Below are 17,094 nucleotides of genomic sequence, written 5' to 3'. Positions count from 1 at the left end.
GTCAAAATATTAGCTGAGCAACTAATGTTGTTTGCATCAGGTAATTATATAGGAGTTATTTTAACTTTATGAACAAACACATATTGCATAAGTTTCTATTCCCTCTAGACTGACCATCATAGAGAAAATCTTGATCAATTCCTCCACATTATCAGAGTGGGCTGTAGTCGTTGACAGAGGCTTGTTAGAGGGCGTGGATTTGCCTGAAATGACCCCAGCGAGCCCCCATAGGCTCCCCTCAGGTCACACAGAGTCGAGCTGGAACTGAAAGAAAAGGTGTGGTTCTCTTGTTGTGAGTTCACCAGAGGCACTGTGCTACACTTCCCCTCTGCTCTGCGACTAGTTTCTGATTGGCTTGTGTTGGGAAAATTTCATATTCATAAAACAAAAAGTAAAACAAATAGGAACCACTTCAAAATTGAACTTAATGTAATTGTTGTTGTATGGCAGTGGTCCTGATTTCTCATCATCGTGAAACTCACGTCATGTCAACTATGACATTTTATCCTATTGTCTGTGTATAATTGCAAATGACCTTGTACACATCCTACTTATGTGTTTTACATTTACTGTGTGTTTTACGTTTACTGTGTCACATGACTTCTTGTGTTAAAACATGTCATCTCTAATCTCTCTGTATATTTTATGTTTCCACTCTAAATTAGTATTCTGTATGACCCTTTGTGATGGAAAGTAAATACTCATTTGAGCAAGATCAAGAGCGAGTAAAGAAAATCACATAAACAGGACACAATTTATCTTTCCTGGACACATTTAGAATGATCTTGAGCTTTAAAGACCTAGTTTATGACCACATGATAACATAGAAAGTAGTATTATTTAGTGTGATCTGTTGTTAAAATAGTATAGAGTATTGAGCCTATTCCTTATTATTGAAATCAAGTTTAAAATCGTAGCATTGTGACAGCACTAGAGTTGAAGAAGGCTTTAAAAAAAAGGTTCCTGTTTGGTTGGTCCCTTCTTCAGTCTGTTTTATGGCCCCTCCTCCTCTGGATTGTGCCTGGAGGTGTTTATGAGCGGCCAACAGGATGTTCTGCCCACCAGGACATCAAAGTCTCCTCTCTTCCTCACTCGTGACCTTTTCAACCTCAATAGAGTTAACATCACAGACACATGCAACAGCGGATTACAGTAGAGCTGCAGAGGGCGACAGCCTGGGATCGTTTTCTTTACATATGTGAAACCCACCGCCCACAGCACAGCGTCTCTGCAGTATTAGACACACATAAAACTGTATATTTGACCGTTACCATAGCGATGAACAATTTTCAACAAAATATATCTTTTAAATGGGAAAAAGTCCTTGAAATGTTGCATATAACAGGAAGCTATAACCCATGGTATACAAAATACATAACAGTCAGTGCATTTCAGGTGCCTAAAATAATGAAATAAAATAATGCCTCTTAACGAAAGCGCATTATGTTTGCACCACTTTGATTTAAATGCACCATCAGTCAGTTTGGTCTGCACCCGGGCCTGTACAAATGTTAATATATTCAACTTGCCTGACAAATCCAAAATGATATCGCTCTGTATTTTATTATAGTAGTGAAGAAGTGTGTATTCTGTGTATTCAACTGAACTAAATGTTGGTTTTATGGGAGGGATGTTGGTGTGGATGTTATATGTGTGTGTATTTTTTGTTTTATTTTACAAATTCAGGCCTTGAGGATTTTTCACAGTAATGCACAGTAAATTGTATATATTTATTCCGCTTGTGCGTGTACATGCATGAGTCAAACAGTATACAAAACAGCTATGAAGAGGTTGAGTTATTGTGATACTGGTAAAATGTCCTGTAAACATTCGCATTTTTGGTCATGCCAGCTACAAATTGTGGTCAGATTTTATTCTATGCTCCCTGAAACACAACCAGCTCATTTGTCAAAACTGTATTCCCGAAACAACCAGGAATGACTTTGTAACAAACCTTTATGAAATATAGTTTTATTGTGTTTACATTTGAGGCAAACCCATGACGTTGGTGTGCGTGGATGTTATGGCTATGGCACACTCTTAAATGGCAGCTATTGTTTCTGTGTCGTGGTGACGCTGCAAAACAACCACTTTGTTCCAACCACAGTAAAAGCAGTGAACAGGAAATGAATTCCACTGAGAGTCTTCACCACTCACATGTCTCCAGTCATCAAGACTTCAGATGTTTTCAGCACTCTGTAAACCACTAGTACACCAGAATAACTGCACCACTGTTGAAGATGTGTTCCCGGCTTTTTACTATTTAAACAAGACTTGTGCTTTATTTGGTGGGTATTTACTATTAACCTACATCGATCACAATTTTACATTTTGTTCACTGTAAACTGCAATATTGACCCCACTTCTTCAAATTGTAATTTCACTGTAGCAAGCAGCAGATTTCCATTTACACGTTTTTATTATTGCAAAATGTCTATGTGGCATTTTAATCCTACATGACCCAAACCCAGATTTAGTTTTTAATAATCATAGACCTAGAAAGTCGAAAGGCGTTACTAAGGTCAATATTTCAGTTGAAGCATATTGAAGCATTTGAAGTTGAAGCACCTATGTAACTTTATGGGAAATTCACTGTTGATGTTGAACTTTATCATTCTTGTTTGAGATTAGGTCGATACATTTGGCATTTGTGGTAAACATCAAGTAACATATTGCACCTGTGTGTTTGAATAATGCCATCATTTGTTAACCCTAGTGAAAAAATATCATTTGAGCTGACAGAGAAGACATTGAATTCTCTCTGCAAGTTTTTGTTTCATGTGGATATAAACTTAACAATTTACACCTTTGTCTATTTCAATGCAAATTCTACCATTGATTCTGACCTACCCTCTGCCTATTATCAGTGTATGGAGAGTATCAGCAAAGTGAAGTCGGACACTTAGTGATTTATTGTATTCAGTGTTTTTACATGGCTCAAACTTGACAGAAGAAAGGCACTTACCGAATAAGTAAAAGTTTCAAAAGAGTAAAACAGTAGCAACATTACACAAGGGCTTATGTAAGTAAGGCAACATAAGGTCTCCACAATTATGATTCAAAAGTGAATATAAACACTTACATTCACATATTTGAGCATTAAAGGCACACTATGTAACTTTTCTGGTGGAGGTCTGCTCCCTACTTGTGTCCATGGAGATGTTATTGGTCCACATTGAACCTTGCATAATAAGGTACTGAATGTATCTATATAGTATTTATTCAATTATGTGAGTTTTTATTGTATTCTCACTGAATGCACATTTTAGTCTGCTTGTCTCCATGGAGGCAGACAAATTAATGCCATACTGTGGAACATTCTAGGCAAAGCAATAACTTCTCTATGCATACAAGTGTGTAGTTGGTGAACCCTCCACCACAAAAGTTACACAGAGCAGCTTTACAGCATGTTCTGCTTTTATTGTAACAGTTCAACAGTTCTCTTAACAGCATAATTGGAAAAATAGACACTATAGTACTGCGGCACACTTTTCTTCAAGTTTCCAGGAGAGTAATATGTTCAAAAAGCTGTCATTTGCAGACAATCGGAGCATACAATGAAGGCCAGAAGTGTGCAGTTCCTCGTTGTGTTGAATGCATGAGTCAATGGTTGATATACAACCCTCTGTAAATAAGTCCATCTTCTTTCATAACAGTCTCTCTTTGGAATGACGCTGGTTAAAAACAGGATAATTCATAGTAAAAGTGCTCAGTGTTTAGGTGCTCTGATTCCTCGGCTTGTCCAGTCCACGAGAGAAATCACTATTTAACATTTTTTACCCTTTTGTAAACCCTTTTTGTTTGTCTCATTTGCTGTCGGAGGGATTGTATTCGGTCTCTCCTGCAGAAACTTGAGAGATGCGGCGAGTGGAGCCCCAGAGGCGACGTGAGAACTGTCCCGAGCGAACCTGAGAGGAAAACCAAAACACTTGTAAATCCTGACTGCAGGGCCAATACAGACATAGTTAGACCAAAGAAAAGCTATTCATGGGTTTCAGTTGCAGTTATGGGCGCCATTTTGATACTTGGTGCTAGTAGGGCTACATGATTTTGGAAAAATTATTTTGCATGTCTGGCAATTGTGTGTTTTAAAAGTAGACTTCTGTTCATGGTGCAAATTGTAAACAACTCCAGTAGGATTCATATTTGAGAGAAGACTGGAATATGAACTGATAAAAAAAACTAATACAAAATTCCTATGCATTTCCGAACATGTTCGTAGAGGGCTAAACTACAGGTACAACAAGATTTTTCTATAAAAAAAGACATGATATCTTGTTTCTTGGAGCAGGCTTTCAATTATCTGAATAACTGCAGCTTTGCTAGTTGATAACTGCCAACTCAACATTCCTAATGGGTTATTACAATCTCGTGTGAAAATTGAGATACTGTAAAAAATACTGGGGTATTAATTTTTGTCGGTATGGCCCACCCTCCCCTCTGCCTCAATAATAAAGAATGAGCAGACCCAGTATCACCTTCCTATTTGAATGTTAAAAAGCAGGTTTCTCTGAGTAGTTAGCATACAACTACCCCTCCTCCACCCACAAATACACAATTTTAGCTCATTCCCGCATAGCCCCATTTCTCGCCTCCTCTGGCAGAATAATTACAACTCTGACTTAATACAAACATAGACCATGATTTTTCATGAACTCAATAAGCTGTGTATTAAGTTCATACGCATTGGTCTACTATAAATTGTTGTTTCATCAAATATCGTGGTATTTCCAGGAGCTTTAAATTGTCTTATCTGAATCAACATACCACTCACTCACAAACACACAGTACAAAGTTATCACATCTACTCCTCTGGCTTATTCCAACACTGACTACTACAATATTATTAAAAAACCTGACAATCAATATATCCAGGAGCAATACATCATCTTTCAGTTGTCTTTTTCCTAGTTAGCATACAGATACCCCTCTAAGCAGTGTCCTGTTCCCGCACTGCCCCCCTTTCTCACCTCTTCGGGCTTCCCCGCCCCCACCACGATCAGCTTGCCGTCCTCCAGCCCTACCAGGATGTGACTGCACTCTTTGGTGACAGACACACTTCTCACAGGGACCTTCAAGGCCATGGGGGCGACTGCTGCCTCCAAACTGGAAGACATAGACAAAGGGGAGAGGTTTAACATACAGTTTTGAATTCATCTTATAGGTAGAGAACCAGGTGCATATGTTAAGGCTACATTTTTCATATATATAGTTTTATAGGTACACTATGTAACTTCACTGCTTGTCTCCATTATGTTATTGCTTTTTCTGGAATATCTCCCAGTATAGCATTAAACATAACCATGAAGACAGGCAGGTAACAGGTCAGATCTGTGGAGAGACGACTCCTCTCATGGTAGTAATGCATGGTTATCAAGGTCTTTCGTTACAGTAAAACACGTATAAAAGATGATAGCTTATATACTGGTAAATTATATATTTCCAGATGCCTTTGTCATATGAAGTGTAATATTCTATTGTAGTATATCTTGGCTCTGTTATGACATATAGGTGACTACTTTCTCACCTCTATGAATTTGTTAACCACAGCAAGTCAAGTCAAACCTTGATGGTGGTCAAAATTACACACTGGTTCACCACTCGTTACTTCACTGATCAGTCATAACAAATAACAATTTCATCCTTGTCAAATTTACCTTGCTCCATTTTCTTTTGCCTCTACGATTTGCTGCCTAAAATCTCTTGTCTCCACTTAGACCCAAACTCAGAGCTAACATACTGTCCGTACCTGTGCAGATGTCTGATATGGAGGGTTCCCTTGACAGTGCCCATTATAACGTATTCATTCATCAGGTGCAGAGCAGTGACTTGTTCGTCTACAAGCAGTGTGGCCAGCAAACAACCATTGACCGAATAAACATGGACCAAGTATCTACCCTGTAGGAACAGAGGAACAGAAATGTAGTTATGTTTTGTTTTGTTTTTTTTTATTTAAAAGAAATTTAAGGGGGAAAAAAGTATGTTATTGTTCAGTAAGTGAAAAATTATAATATGTTAATTTAAATAATTTTCTTGCTACATAAAACTTCTTTAAAACCATCTTTAAAAGTGTATGTTCTAAAATTAGTGCTATGGCTAAGAAACAATGACTGGTTATTGCCATGTTCGCCTCAAACAAATAAAAAATACATAAACATTTGATCCTAGGGCTGGGTGATATGGCAAAAAAAATCACTTTTTTCCATCATATCAGTAAATATGAATTTTATGAACATTAACAAGATAGATGTTTTATCATTGGCATTTAACACAAAAAGTAGTTTGTGGTGTTGTACCTTTCTATAGGAACACTCCTCTACTGATGTCTGCACTACGATGTGGCCCTCCATCCCGACTTGCAACTCTGAGATGTGGGTAGGAACGTGGCTGTCGCTGGGTGGTTGGAGGGTTCGTAGGAATTGGCCCCTCCGGACACTGTGTACAATCACTGTCCCATCCTGAAAAATATAGATTATGGGCTACTGTTTCAAGAATAACACTTAACCGGAGCGACAGTAGCTCAGTGTTTATCCACTGATAAACATCATTGGTTGAGCAGTAAAATCCACTGATCCACAGGTTGGTGGTACGAATCCTACAGATGAATACTGTCATTGTGTCCTTGGGCAAGACATTTAACCAACCTTGTCCCCAGTGTCTGCGAACACTGGTGTATGAGTGGGTTAGTGGTTTCTTACTATAATTTATGAAATAAAAATGTTACCATGACCATGTGACCTGATGTAAGAGAGTACCAGTGTGAAAAACATTTCAAGGGCATTTGAGACTAGTGGTTAACTCCAAATTCAAGTAAGTAGTGCATGCTTAGCTAACTTGCTTACATACTATAGCTATCAATCAATCAATCAATCAATCAATCAATCAATCAATCAGTATTACTGTATTTACCCAGAGGGGGCAATTTAAGCAGATTGAGCAGTTTTTTGTTCATTTTTCCCATAGGCTTTTTAAAAATTATGAGTTTAAATGCTTGGTTCTATGGATGAGCTCCTATTGGGTTACTCATGAACATTAATAGTGTTGTGTTTTTAGTCATTAGTTGCCTGATAAGCTTTTTATTACTCTGCCTTCTGTAGATCTTTATAATCACAGCAGAAGTATTGGAAGTAAAAGCAATAGAAAGTAGTACTTTGTAGTAATAGTTTCAACAGGAGGTAACAGACTTAGGTAATTTCCTCTTTCACTATCAGTGGGTTCGAAAAGCTTTCTTTGTTGAACTAGATCATAGTAATGAATGTGTTCAGATAAAGTTTAAAAGTCTAAGGGCAGTAACTCTTCTTAACTTCATAGTTTCTTCTTTTTTATTGGAAACTTGTGTCGGACATTTTTCCTGAGAAGTCTCTGGTATTTGCATGAACCACATCTGTTTCATACTTATTAGGAGTTTCCTGTGGCTGCTCCTTATTAAACATTCAAGTCTATTATTATTATTATTATTATTATTATTATTATTATTATTATTATTATTATTATTATTATTATTATTATTATTATTATTATTATACAAACACAGTTTAGTGCCAATATTCAGACGACACATGTTTACAGAACAATACGGCTGCTTGAATATGGAACAAATAAAAAACACAATTATTTAGGTAACTCTGATTCTGATTTTGAAATCCTGTTTATTTTCCTGAAGAACTTATCATTTGTTTAGTAATGTTCATATTTTAAAAGCCAGAGTAGACTTAACATGTGGTATCATTCAAACTTTTTCTGCACCTAATTTAAAAAAATTTTTTGGTAATTGAAACACTAAATGCAATTACAATTAAAATGTTAGCAAGAATATAAACATCCCCATGCTAATACCACATACAATATTATTTAGTAACAGTGTCTGACCTTTGACCCGGAGACAGCCATGTCCAACTCAGTGCTGATGGCCACGCAAGTAACTTCCTGGTCGTGCCCACAGAGCACCTGCACGGGACGAGGGGAGAGGCCGGAGGAAAACCCACCCTGAGAGATGAAAATAACAAAAGATGTTTCAACTAGCTGCTTTTGACCATTGTATGCAAATTATTTAAGTACATTGCTGTGTTAAAGTACGTCTTATTGCAGTTAGAAAATGTATTTTTTTCATGCACACGGGTATACTAAAGTAAATATTATTGACTATCGAGATTTTTACAGGATTAATAATAAGTATAGCGTAGTCCATTATTGTTTACTTCTGCACCTTCAGATTTCACCAATCACAAAATGGGTGACTAGCCCAAAGATACAACAACAGTATGCAGTGCTATTGGCGAGGATCAGACGCCCAAACTGCTCCCTTGTTCTAATGTTGTAGTGTATAAATGTGGAGATACTTGAGTGGCGCTGACCTGCTGTTGGACCTGCCACACGATACAGGAAGTGTCCCTCGAGCCGGAGATGAGGTAGATACCACAGAGATCCAGAGCCAGACAGGTCACCACATCTGAATGAAAAAATAAATACAAATGAAATAATTATCATAAGAAGAATGATAAAAGGAAATAAATAAACAAGGAAGTGGCAAAATAAAAGTGCAGTATATAACTTTTCTGGTGGATGTGTGTGTGTGTGTGTGTATATATATATATATATATATATATATATATATATATATATTTTTTTTTTTTTTTTTTTTTTTTTACACCATGCCTTTAAAATAATTAAAATTCAGAATATTATTATTTAAAAAATGTATTGAAAAGTCAATATAATTAACATACTAACAAACCAATTAAGTCAAAACTACTGAGAACAAGATAACAATTTTGAATTTATGTTAATCTCGTATAGTGTCTTAGTCTCCTCACCAATGTGGCGGCAGATGCGTCCCACCAGCTTGCCCTTCCCGAGCTGCGTGACTCGGAGGCTGCCGTCCCAGTGTCCTCCACTGAACAGCAGACGCCCGTCATTAGAAACCACCAGCACCTGTGAGTTTATGTCCACCCCGGGAGCAAAGGGTCCGGTCAAGAAGCGCTGCATCCTGTACAACAAAGTATGGTTTAACATGAGGGTCTGAACTAAGACGATGTGATTCATGTTAATGCACCTTTGTGCATTTTCACATTATGGTATAGTACTATTCCTGCCTCATCTACTATATATGTTGTGTTTTTCTTTATTTTGTATATGAGTGAGTGCATATTTTGCCATATTACAATTTTAATGCTATCCTGTTTGTTTTTTAACAGTATTTTAAGCTCGATTAAGCTAATCTGTTTTACACATCTTTCTGAGAGTAAAGCAATTGCCTGCGGGTTGGAACTTCCTTGTAGAATATTCTCATAACAGTCTTTTTCATTCAAGATATGTAACTATACTTTTTAAAAAATAATCATGATTTCAGTTGTTAGTATTATTATTAACTGAGCAACTCTATAACACAATTCAGGTCGAAGTTCAGATAGAAGACTCACTTGGGATTACTGATGGTCGGGTCCTTGGTAAATGTAAAGTAGTTGGCGATGTTTTTGTCAAATGGGAGCCAGCTATGTGTCCCGATCAAACCATTGGAGCTTACAGTCACCTAAAAGAAAAGATCAAGACATTACTTTAAATGTAGGAGCTTAAAGTGTTATAGAAAATGTATTTTGTTTTGTACTCACCAGTGTGTCTGAACCCTGGATGATGAATGAGTGATTTTGATTCTTTGGTACAACAGCATAGACCAAGCCATGGCCATCACTCACAACCTAAAAAACACAGGAAACAGGTTAAAGGTGCACTATGTAACCTTTCTGGTGGAGTGTCTGCTGCCTACTTCTCTCCACAGAGATGTTATTGCATGTTTATAGAATATATCTCCATAGAGACAAACAGCATATTGGGACACATCAAAAACAATTTATGACTCTGCTCTAAAGCCAACGGGAAGTCGGCTATATTGGTTCATAGTTGTAAGAGTCAAGATCTACTTATATATTTGACTTGTAGAGTTAACATTAACACATTATGCATCAACTGTAATAGTGTAAATATTATGTCGCTTTACCTCAACAAAAGGCCTGAGTTTATCGAGCTGCTCAAAGATGTTTGGGGGCAGAGTGTCCAGACGGACCTGCCGCCGGGCTGCGTTCTCTGCTGACATTCGGGGAGGGTGTGGCTCCTATAAACACAATATTTTAGGAAACTATTTTAAAAACATTCAAGATAAAAAGATCAATTTTAATAGTTTGAGATACTGTACTTTGAGAAGCTGACAGGGGGTTTGTCCAAAGTTGCTGATTATTCCCTCTAATGCCTTGCGCTCTGTTTCATTGGCAATAGCATCCAAATCAACTGCACCTGTAAATAAAAGCAACATCGAAAATTATTTGAGGTCTGATGAGATCTTGTTTTGAGTAGTTTGACAGGGTTAAATTTTAGGCAGGTTTCAAGATAATTCAACCTAAAATAAGAAATATAAATAAATCTGTCCATGTCAGTGCAATTTTCCCACCATACAAATAAGTCAAATCTGAATAAGAAGCATTGATTTTTAAATGAATAGTATGTATTTTTTGCAGTGTTCCACAGGTTGCGTACCCTCATATGTGCAGTAGTAGAAAACATTGAGTGCGTCCACCGCCTCTTGTCCTCTCTGCTTATAACCAAAGATGAGGTCAATCCACTCGTGCAGATGACTGGACACATACTCAGACTCCTGCAGTGTTAAACATGTGTTAGGTACAACATTATGTCTATGGTGATAAAGCAGTATCTGGCTGTTACTGACCAGAGCTTTCCTGTGTTTCCTGATGAAGTCTTCCCGGGATGAGGCCCAGCGAGGCAGCAGCACATCGTTCACTGGCTCCTGGGAAATCTGCAAATTTCCCAAGTCAAAACCTACAACACATTTTGTCAATTTAGTCAATTTAATTTTAAATATAAATCAGGTGTGAACAATATGACAATATATTTTCATATTCTTTCAGACCCTGGACAATCAGAGAGTTTGGAGAAAATTTTATATCAGGCTGGTCTAATAACAGAAATGTGATTGACTGTGCCACACCATCCACCCCTGATCTGAACTGTTAAGGTTCAATGAAAAAAAAAGATCAAAAGAGGATCAGCTTTCTGACCATTCACATTTTGCAGAAACTCTGGGAAGTAAAAGAACTCTGGGATGAGCTCTTTGACATCAACTGGACTTTCCATTCGGGTCTGCCACGCCGCTGCCACTGAGTGAAACTGTCGGTCTGCGCAGTCAAACCTGGCACAAAGCAGATATTGAGCACAATAAAGAGAATGCATTATCATAAAGCATTAAACTCGGTATAAGCAGCTCTTACTTGCCACTCTGCAGCTGGATATGCAGTGTGGTGAAGGGCTCCATACGGATCATGTAGTGCATGACTCCAGCAGCGTTAGAATAGTGTGTGCCATAGTGGAACTTGTCAACAGTGCCAGTGGGGTCTTCAAAGCTCTCATACCTATTAGAATAATGAGAGGACACAAGTTTACATTTAAAGGAATTTTACAAAATATAGTGTAGGTGTAGTGCTTTTTCAGAAGCTCAAAATTGCTCTGTAGCTCTGGTAAAGGACAAACGGGATTGGCTTATTTAAGAGATTGGCCAGTTGAGAGAAGCCATAGACCCTACCTAAACAACTGAGGGATTACACATGTATATATATTGTTGTTTACATAAGTAATACAAATCCTAAAGAATAGTGATACACTGTCTTTCAAGGGTAGTGATGTGTACCTTGCAAAGGCAGATATTGAAAGCTGCACTTACTTTTCTCTAACATCTTGTGCATGGCGCGGGTTGACGACACCGATGGGTTTGGACAAGTCTCTGAAAACCGCAGGGTCGTCAAGATCCAGGATCGGAGAGGTATAATCGCACAGGATCCAAGGAAACTAAAAACAAGAAGAAAGTGTGTTTATTTATTAATGCAACTTGTGAATGTATCAGAAAAGATGAACAGGAAGGAATACATACAACTGGATACTGTGACAGATCGTTGTATGTCCGCCCTGCTATTGTGTTCAACTGCATCAGGTATTCAAAATTGGAGATTTCTCTGTACACCCATTTCTGGATACATAAATATTTGATTATTCTTCATATGCACAATATAAATAAAACAAATAAAATGAATAAACATGTAATACATTAAATAAACAACTACCTGTGTAAGACCAGACGCCTTCAGTAGCTCCTGTGGTGAACGAGAGCCAAAATAAAACAGGTTTGGAGGCCTCAAACCCAAAATCCTTGAGTAGACTTTGTTTCGAACCTAAAAGATAATGGAAAAATAAAGTTAGGAATCCAATGTCTCAGTGTTATTAAATTATGTAGCAAATTATGTAACTTAGTTAGTCATGCCCTTATTTGTATTTGTATTTATTCAGTGTGTTTATGTTGCACTTTTTCACCGAAGCAAGTTCCTAGTTTGTGAACTGTGTTCACAGACTATGGCAATAAAAGTCTTCTGATTCTGATTGTGATTCTGATTAGCTTTACCTTTTTTCTGAAGTTGATAAAATAGTGAGATTGATCAATAAAAAACAGCTCTAGTGCAGATCTTCTCAAGTTGTAACGCCTCAAATGAACTTCTCTCAGTTGCGTCAGTGACCTCTTGAAATCAAAGCCAATTCCTATAAAACAGTTGTTTTGTCAGTGTGTTCAAATATAACATTCATCAAAATCTGAGGTTTTAATGTGTTCCTACCCTCCTCGGTCTCTTCTTTGTCAACATTGCCATCATAAAAATAAATGTGGTGCGTTGTGACCACCAGACGACCTGGGACCACGGCCACGATGGTGATGAGTTCACAGTCTTCAGATAAAACAAGTTTCTCTTTCTGGCTCTCATCTTCCCCTTCACCCCTACAAATACAAGATGATATTTATAATTACGCACATATTAAACTAGATCAACATAAACATAATGTAGTTTTATTATGCATATATTGTTTAAAGGTGCACTATGTAACTTTTCTGATGGAGGGTCCGCCACCTGCTTGCCTCTACAGAGATGTTATTGCTTTGGAGCCTGGAATATCCCACCACATGGCATTAAATTTAGCTCTCTCCATGCAGAAAGTAGGTAGCACCACCAGGTCAAGTTACAGGTAAGATTTGTGGAAAGGCGAAACTACTTACAGTAAGAATGCACTGCTTCTCAATATATTTTTAGCAATAGATATCGATAAGTAAATAGATTTCAAATCATACAACATTTGAAGCAGGCTGTGGTGGACCCCTCCAACAGAAAGGTTATATATTGGAGCTTTACCTTTAATATTTTCAGTTTATTACTCACTTCTTATCCAAATACAGAAGGTCCTCCTCTCCCAGCTGGTCATCCTCCATATAACTCACTTTTGCTGCTTTTGCAACAGCCAATGGGAGCGGCTCAGAGCTACGAGGACTTTCCACTCCTAAATTGCATAAAAATGATATTTATACATAGATTTTTAAGCTTGTCTAGTCCAAAATAACAGTTAACAGCTTACTGACCCATATTGTCTCTGAGTGCACTGGCTTCGCTGTGACTGTCATAGTTATAATTGGGCACTAGTTTAAGTCGCATCTTTGAGTATGTTTCTGCATTAGACAGCTTCCATTTTACTGGAGGTTGAATTCTGGAGATAAACAAATACATGGCAGTTAATTCACAATATGTATTATTAATATGCACAGCAGTGAATGAATATGGATATGATATGATGAATGATATTTACTTGTTAGCCCATGCTCCTCTTTCACTGGTGAGTAGTCTGCGCAGGGCCCTCCAGTGCTGCCACACTACCCCCTGCTGGCTGGAGTGCTGCTTCTGACAGCTGTGGTATCGCATGTTCTCACTCTTCACCCGCTTAACAAAAGGCTCCACAATGGCTTCCTGATTTTACAAAATAGACAGAAAGATAAAATATTAGAAAGATTTGTTTACATCATGTTATTAAAAGGAAGGAAGGAAGGAATTTAAATCTGGGATAAATATATTTTTTTTATTCATTCCATTTTAATCTATTATATTATGCTCTATGCTTAGTTCTGCATTAGACCAAATTAATATTTCACTATACTTGGCTAAGTTTTGCCTTCATAGTTTATCATTTAAATCTCTATCTTGTATTATTATATTTTTTTGTATGGCAGCCTGTGTTTAGACCTTAAAAATCATAGTCTTGAATGAGTTCCAGTCTTAAAGGAGCATTATGTAATATTTCTGGTGAGAGGTCTACAACATGCTTCTCCATAGACCTGGGTAGGTAGATTACCCTCCATATGACAAGTTACACAGTGTACCTTTAATTGAAAAGACAATTATGAGTTGGTGTGAAAAGTTTGACAAGAATGTTTTACATGAAACTTGGCCTTGCTGTCCGATCGGTCCTTCTCCCGTCTGAAGGCGGTGCTCATAAGGTCGTCGAAGCAGGAGTTCCAGAAGTTGGACATGATGTCATGGCAACGGCCGAAAGTGTCCAGCTCGTACTGCTCTTTGGTCGGCTGCACCTGGAGAAATAGAGGAAAATAGGATTCAATATTCAGTTTACAGAGCACATTTTAACACTGCTCCAGTCCACATTACTGAAGCTAAAGAATGTAGCTTAAAGACATATGTTCAAAATAGAATATAAATATATACATGGTCTGCATGCTTTCAGCATAACCATCACCTGCTATGTGTTTTTACAGCTCTGTGGAAGCCAAAGTTATGCTAATGTATTTGAAATGCGTATATAAAATTAGCCTAAACAAATGTGATTCATTGCACTGAACTGTCACACAGGGAAATGATAAAGGGTTTTCAGGCTCAAGTGGAGGGAGTCTGTTAAAGTCTGTTATACATGTCATGGCACTAAAGTATACAATGTGCAGTTTTGGAAAGTTTTATATCATTGTGCAGTTTTGGAAAGTTTTATATCATTGTTATGTAATGTCATGATAATATACTTTACACATGATTTATATTGTGCTGTTCAGCTGTTTTACAGTTTTGGGTATTATTCACTCACGCCACGTACTCTATGGAAAAACCACAGCTGCCCTGGGGTAAACGGACGAAAGTGAGGCTACCAATCTGTGCCATTAGCCCCTCCAACCACCACCAGTCACTCACACACCCAATTCATATATAGGAAAGGTGGGTGCTGAAGAAGAACAATTTATTAATTTACAGTAGTTACATGGTCGACAATCAAGTACATAAACCCCACTGGTAGAACTAGTAGAACGCCACTCTCCCCATCAGCTGCAGCTAGACCCTTCTCGCTCAAGGTCACAACAAAAGTATGCACAGGTCAGAGCAATGATCAAACCACCGACCTTCTGATTGGCTGGCAGATGCTCTGACCACTGAGCCTCTGCCACCCCTGATTTATATTTAACCAGATGCCAAAATAGAAAAAAGTTATCACACGTATCATGCAAATATCATTGTACCAACCTGTTGCTGGTAGAACCCCTGCCACTCCAGCGTGTGGCAGTAAGCCTTGAGGTCCTGGGCAAAAGTGGTGCTTCCGTTGGTAACAGGCAGGTTTGGGAGCAGCCTCTGTATGGTGACTGGGTCTGCATGTTGGTCCAACAGTGTACGAACAATAGGCACCAACTGAGAGAAAATATCACCACAGCCTCCATTGTTGCCATCCATTGACCCGCCTGGCCACAAGGGGGCGCCCAGCTGCCCCAGTAGAAAGCAGACCTCCTCCCAGCTCAGACACATGACAGTTTGAAGCAGGCTGTGCAGTTTCACATAGGCCATCACACACACCTACATGGGACAAAAGGAGAGATTAATAAGGAGGAATGTTTAACTGTGGAGATGTGAGATTATTAAATGGTCATATGTAATGTTCTGTGTTTGTTTTGCCTTGTGTTCAGGTGTTTTATTATAGTCTCTTCCCTGTACAGCATCATTGTCAATGTCATAAAAATAAATTAAATGCATAGTTATAATTATTTAGCATAATGCTAACATTCTTGAATGGCAAACATGTAATTAGTCAAGCAAATCACGTAAACCACAAATTGCTGTATAATTGTCTTTAATTTGATCAGTTGATACCCTGATCTAGGCACAGTTTATTACTTAAAACATGGTTTAAAGCTGGTGAATATGGTATCATTATTTATCTTACATTTAGACAATTGCAGATTTTGTTCTTCAAAAATATCTTGAAGCACATCTTAAAAAGCACATTCTTACTGTGAGCAAGGCTGTCTCTCCACAGATCTGGCTGCCCTGGCGGTGTCACCTGCTTGTGTCCATGGAGATATACAAGTTAAATGCTATGCTCTGGAACAAGCCAGGCATTCCAATGAAACCTCCATGGAGACAAGTATTTGACAGACCCTTGTTCAGAAATGTTAGTTAGATACATAGATTTATAGGTTTGTCACTATTGTTTTACATATGGTTTAAAACACAGGTATATTCTGTTTTATACTCTTTTTTAGTATTTAGAGAGCATACATTTTAGAAGTTTTACAAAAAATAGGGCACTAAAATACAAAACATTTGTGTATCACGATGTTTTACGTGCTTCAAAACAACACTCATTTTCTGCTTAGTTGCTGAGAGCACAACTGTGACTGTATGATTAGTGGTTAGTTTTTTATGAGCGTCAATCCCAGAATCCTCCAGTGAGAACAGCCGCCGCCTGGGCCAGTGAGGAGTTGTCCTTCATTCTGAACACTCCCTCAAAGGAATGACTGCAATGCCTTTGAACAGAAATCCATAGAAGGCCTGGTATTTCTGGGGCAGTTTTATCTTAATGCCTTTATCAAGTTTAATAAATATGTACAGCTCTCCTGCTGCAGATTGTGGGTGCAGCACGAGGGAGGTACAATACAAAATAGGGTTTGTGCTTTGATTGTGTATAATTCAAGATGTCCCGGATGAGGACTAAGAAATACTTAGATAATATCAAATTTCAGATGCAGCTTTTGACCAGAATTGAGGTGTCAATGGGTCTTATATTTGGGATGTGATTAGGATGAATATGGCAAAAGGATACTGTAGGAAAAAGTACAATTAATACAAAAGTAATATGTTTTATTTCATTCCAAGTCACAAAAATTAAAACAAATAAATTATAAAAAGTACGGGTTGTCATCAAAGTAGTTGTCTTTTATGGGGTCAGTATTTAATA

General features: G+C 37.8%; 1 protein-coding gene across 5 annotated transcripts in view; it reads right to left on the bottom strand.

The window, feature by feature from the left end:
• Positions 1-2,889: 2,889 nt before the first annotated feature.
• nbeal2 (neurobeachin-like 2) overlaps positions 2,890-17,094 on the bottom strand; it is a 37,878-nt gene continuing 23,673 nt past the window's right edge. For all 5 annotated transcript variants that reach the window (XM_033980444.2, XM_033980446.2, XM_033980448.2 and 2 more), the window contains 25 exons: positions 15,390-15,713; positions 14,306-14,455; positions 13,681-13,838; positions 13,457-13,581; positions 13,260-13,377; positions 12,666-12,823; positions 12,458-12,591; positions 12,123-12,230; positions 11,933-12,028; positions 11,726-11,850; positions 11,277-11,417; positions 11,067-11,197; positions 10,718-10,827; positions 10,528-10,645; positions 10,190-10,287; positions 9,995-10,108; positions 9,609-9,695; positions 9,420-9,529; positions 8,814-8,986; positions 8,355-8,449; positions 7,870-7,986; positions 6,297-6,458; positions 5,750-5,898; positions 4,971-5,106; positions 2,890-3,908 (listed from right to left, as the gene is read on the bottom strand). In XM_033980444.2, coding sequence (XP_033836335.1) covers positions 3,807-3,908; positions 4,971-5,106; positions 5,750-5,898; positions 6,297-6,458; positions 7,870-7,986; positions 8,355-8,449; positions 8,814-8,986; positions 9,420-9,529; positions 9,609-9,695; positions 9,995-10,108; positions 10,190-10,287; positions 10,528-10,645; positions 10,718-10,827; positions 11,067-11,197; positions 11,277-11,417; positions 11,726-11,850; positions 11,933-12,028; positions 12,123-12,230; positions 12,458-12,591; positions 12,666-12,823; positions 13,260-13,377; positions 13,457-13,581; positions 13,681-13,838; positions 14,306-14,455; positions 15,390-15,713 — 3,339 coding nt within the window. In that variant the 3' untranslated portion in view covers positions 2,890-3,806. The remainder of the gene's footprint in view (positions 3,909-4,970; positions 5,107-5,749; positions 5,899-6,296; positions 6,459-7,869; positions 7,987-8,354; positions 8,450-8,813; positions 8,987-9,419; positions 9,530-9,608; positions 9,696-9,994; positions 10,109-10,189; positions 10,288-10,527; positions 10,646-10,717; positions 10,828-11,066; positions 11,198-11,276; positions 11,418-11,725; positions 11,851-11,932; positions 12,029-12,122; positions 12,231-12,457; positions 12,592-12,665; positions 12,824-13,259; positions 13,378-13,456; positions 13,582-13,680; positions 13,839-14,305; positions 14,456-15,389; positions 15,714-17,094) is intronic.

The sequence above is a fragment of the Periophthalmus magnuspinnatus genome, chromosome 16 (genome assembly GCF_009829125.3).
Source record: "Periophthalmus magnuspinnatus isolate fPerMag1 chromosome 16, fPerMag1.2.pri, whole genome shotgun sequence".
Lineage (NCBI taxonomy): Eukaryota > Metazoa > Chordata > Actinopteri > Gobiiformes > Gobiidae > Periophthalmus > Periophthalmus magnuspinnatus.
The sequence above is the reverse complement of the archived record's forward strand: the minus strand, read 5'-3'. Positions and strand labels throughout refer to the sequence as shown.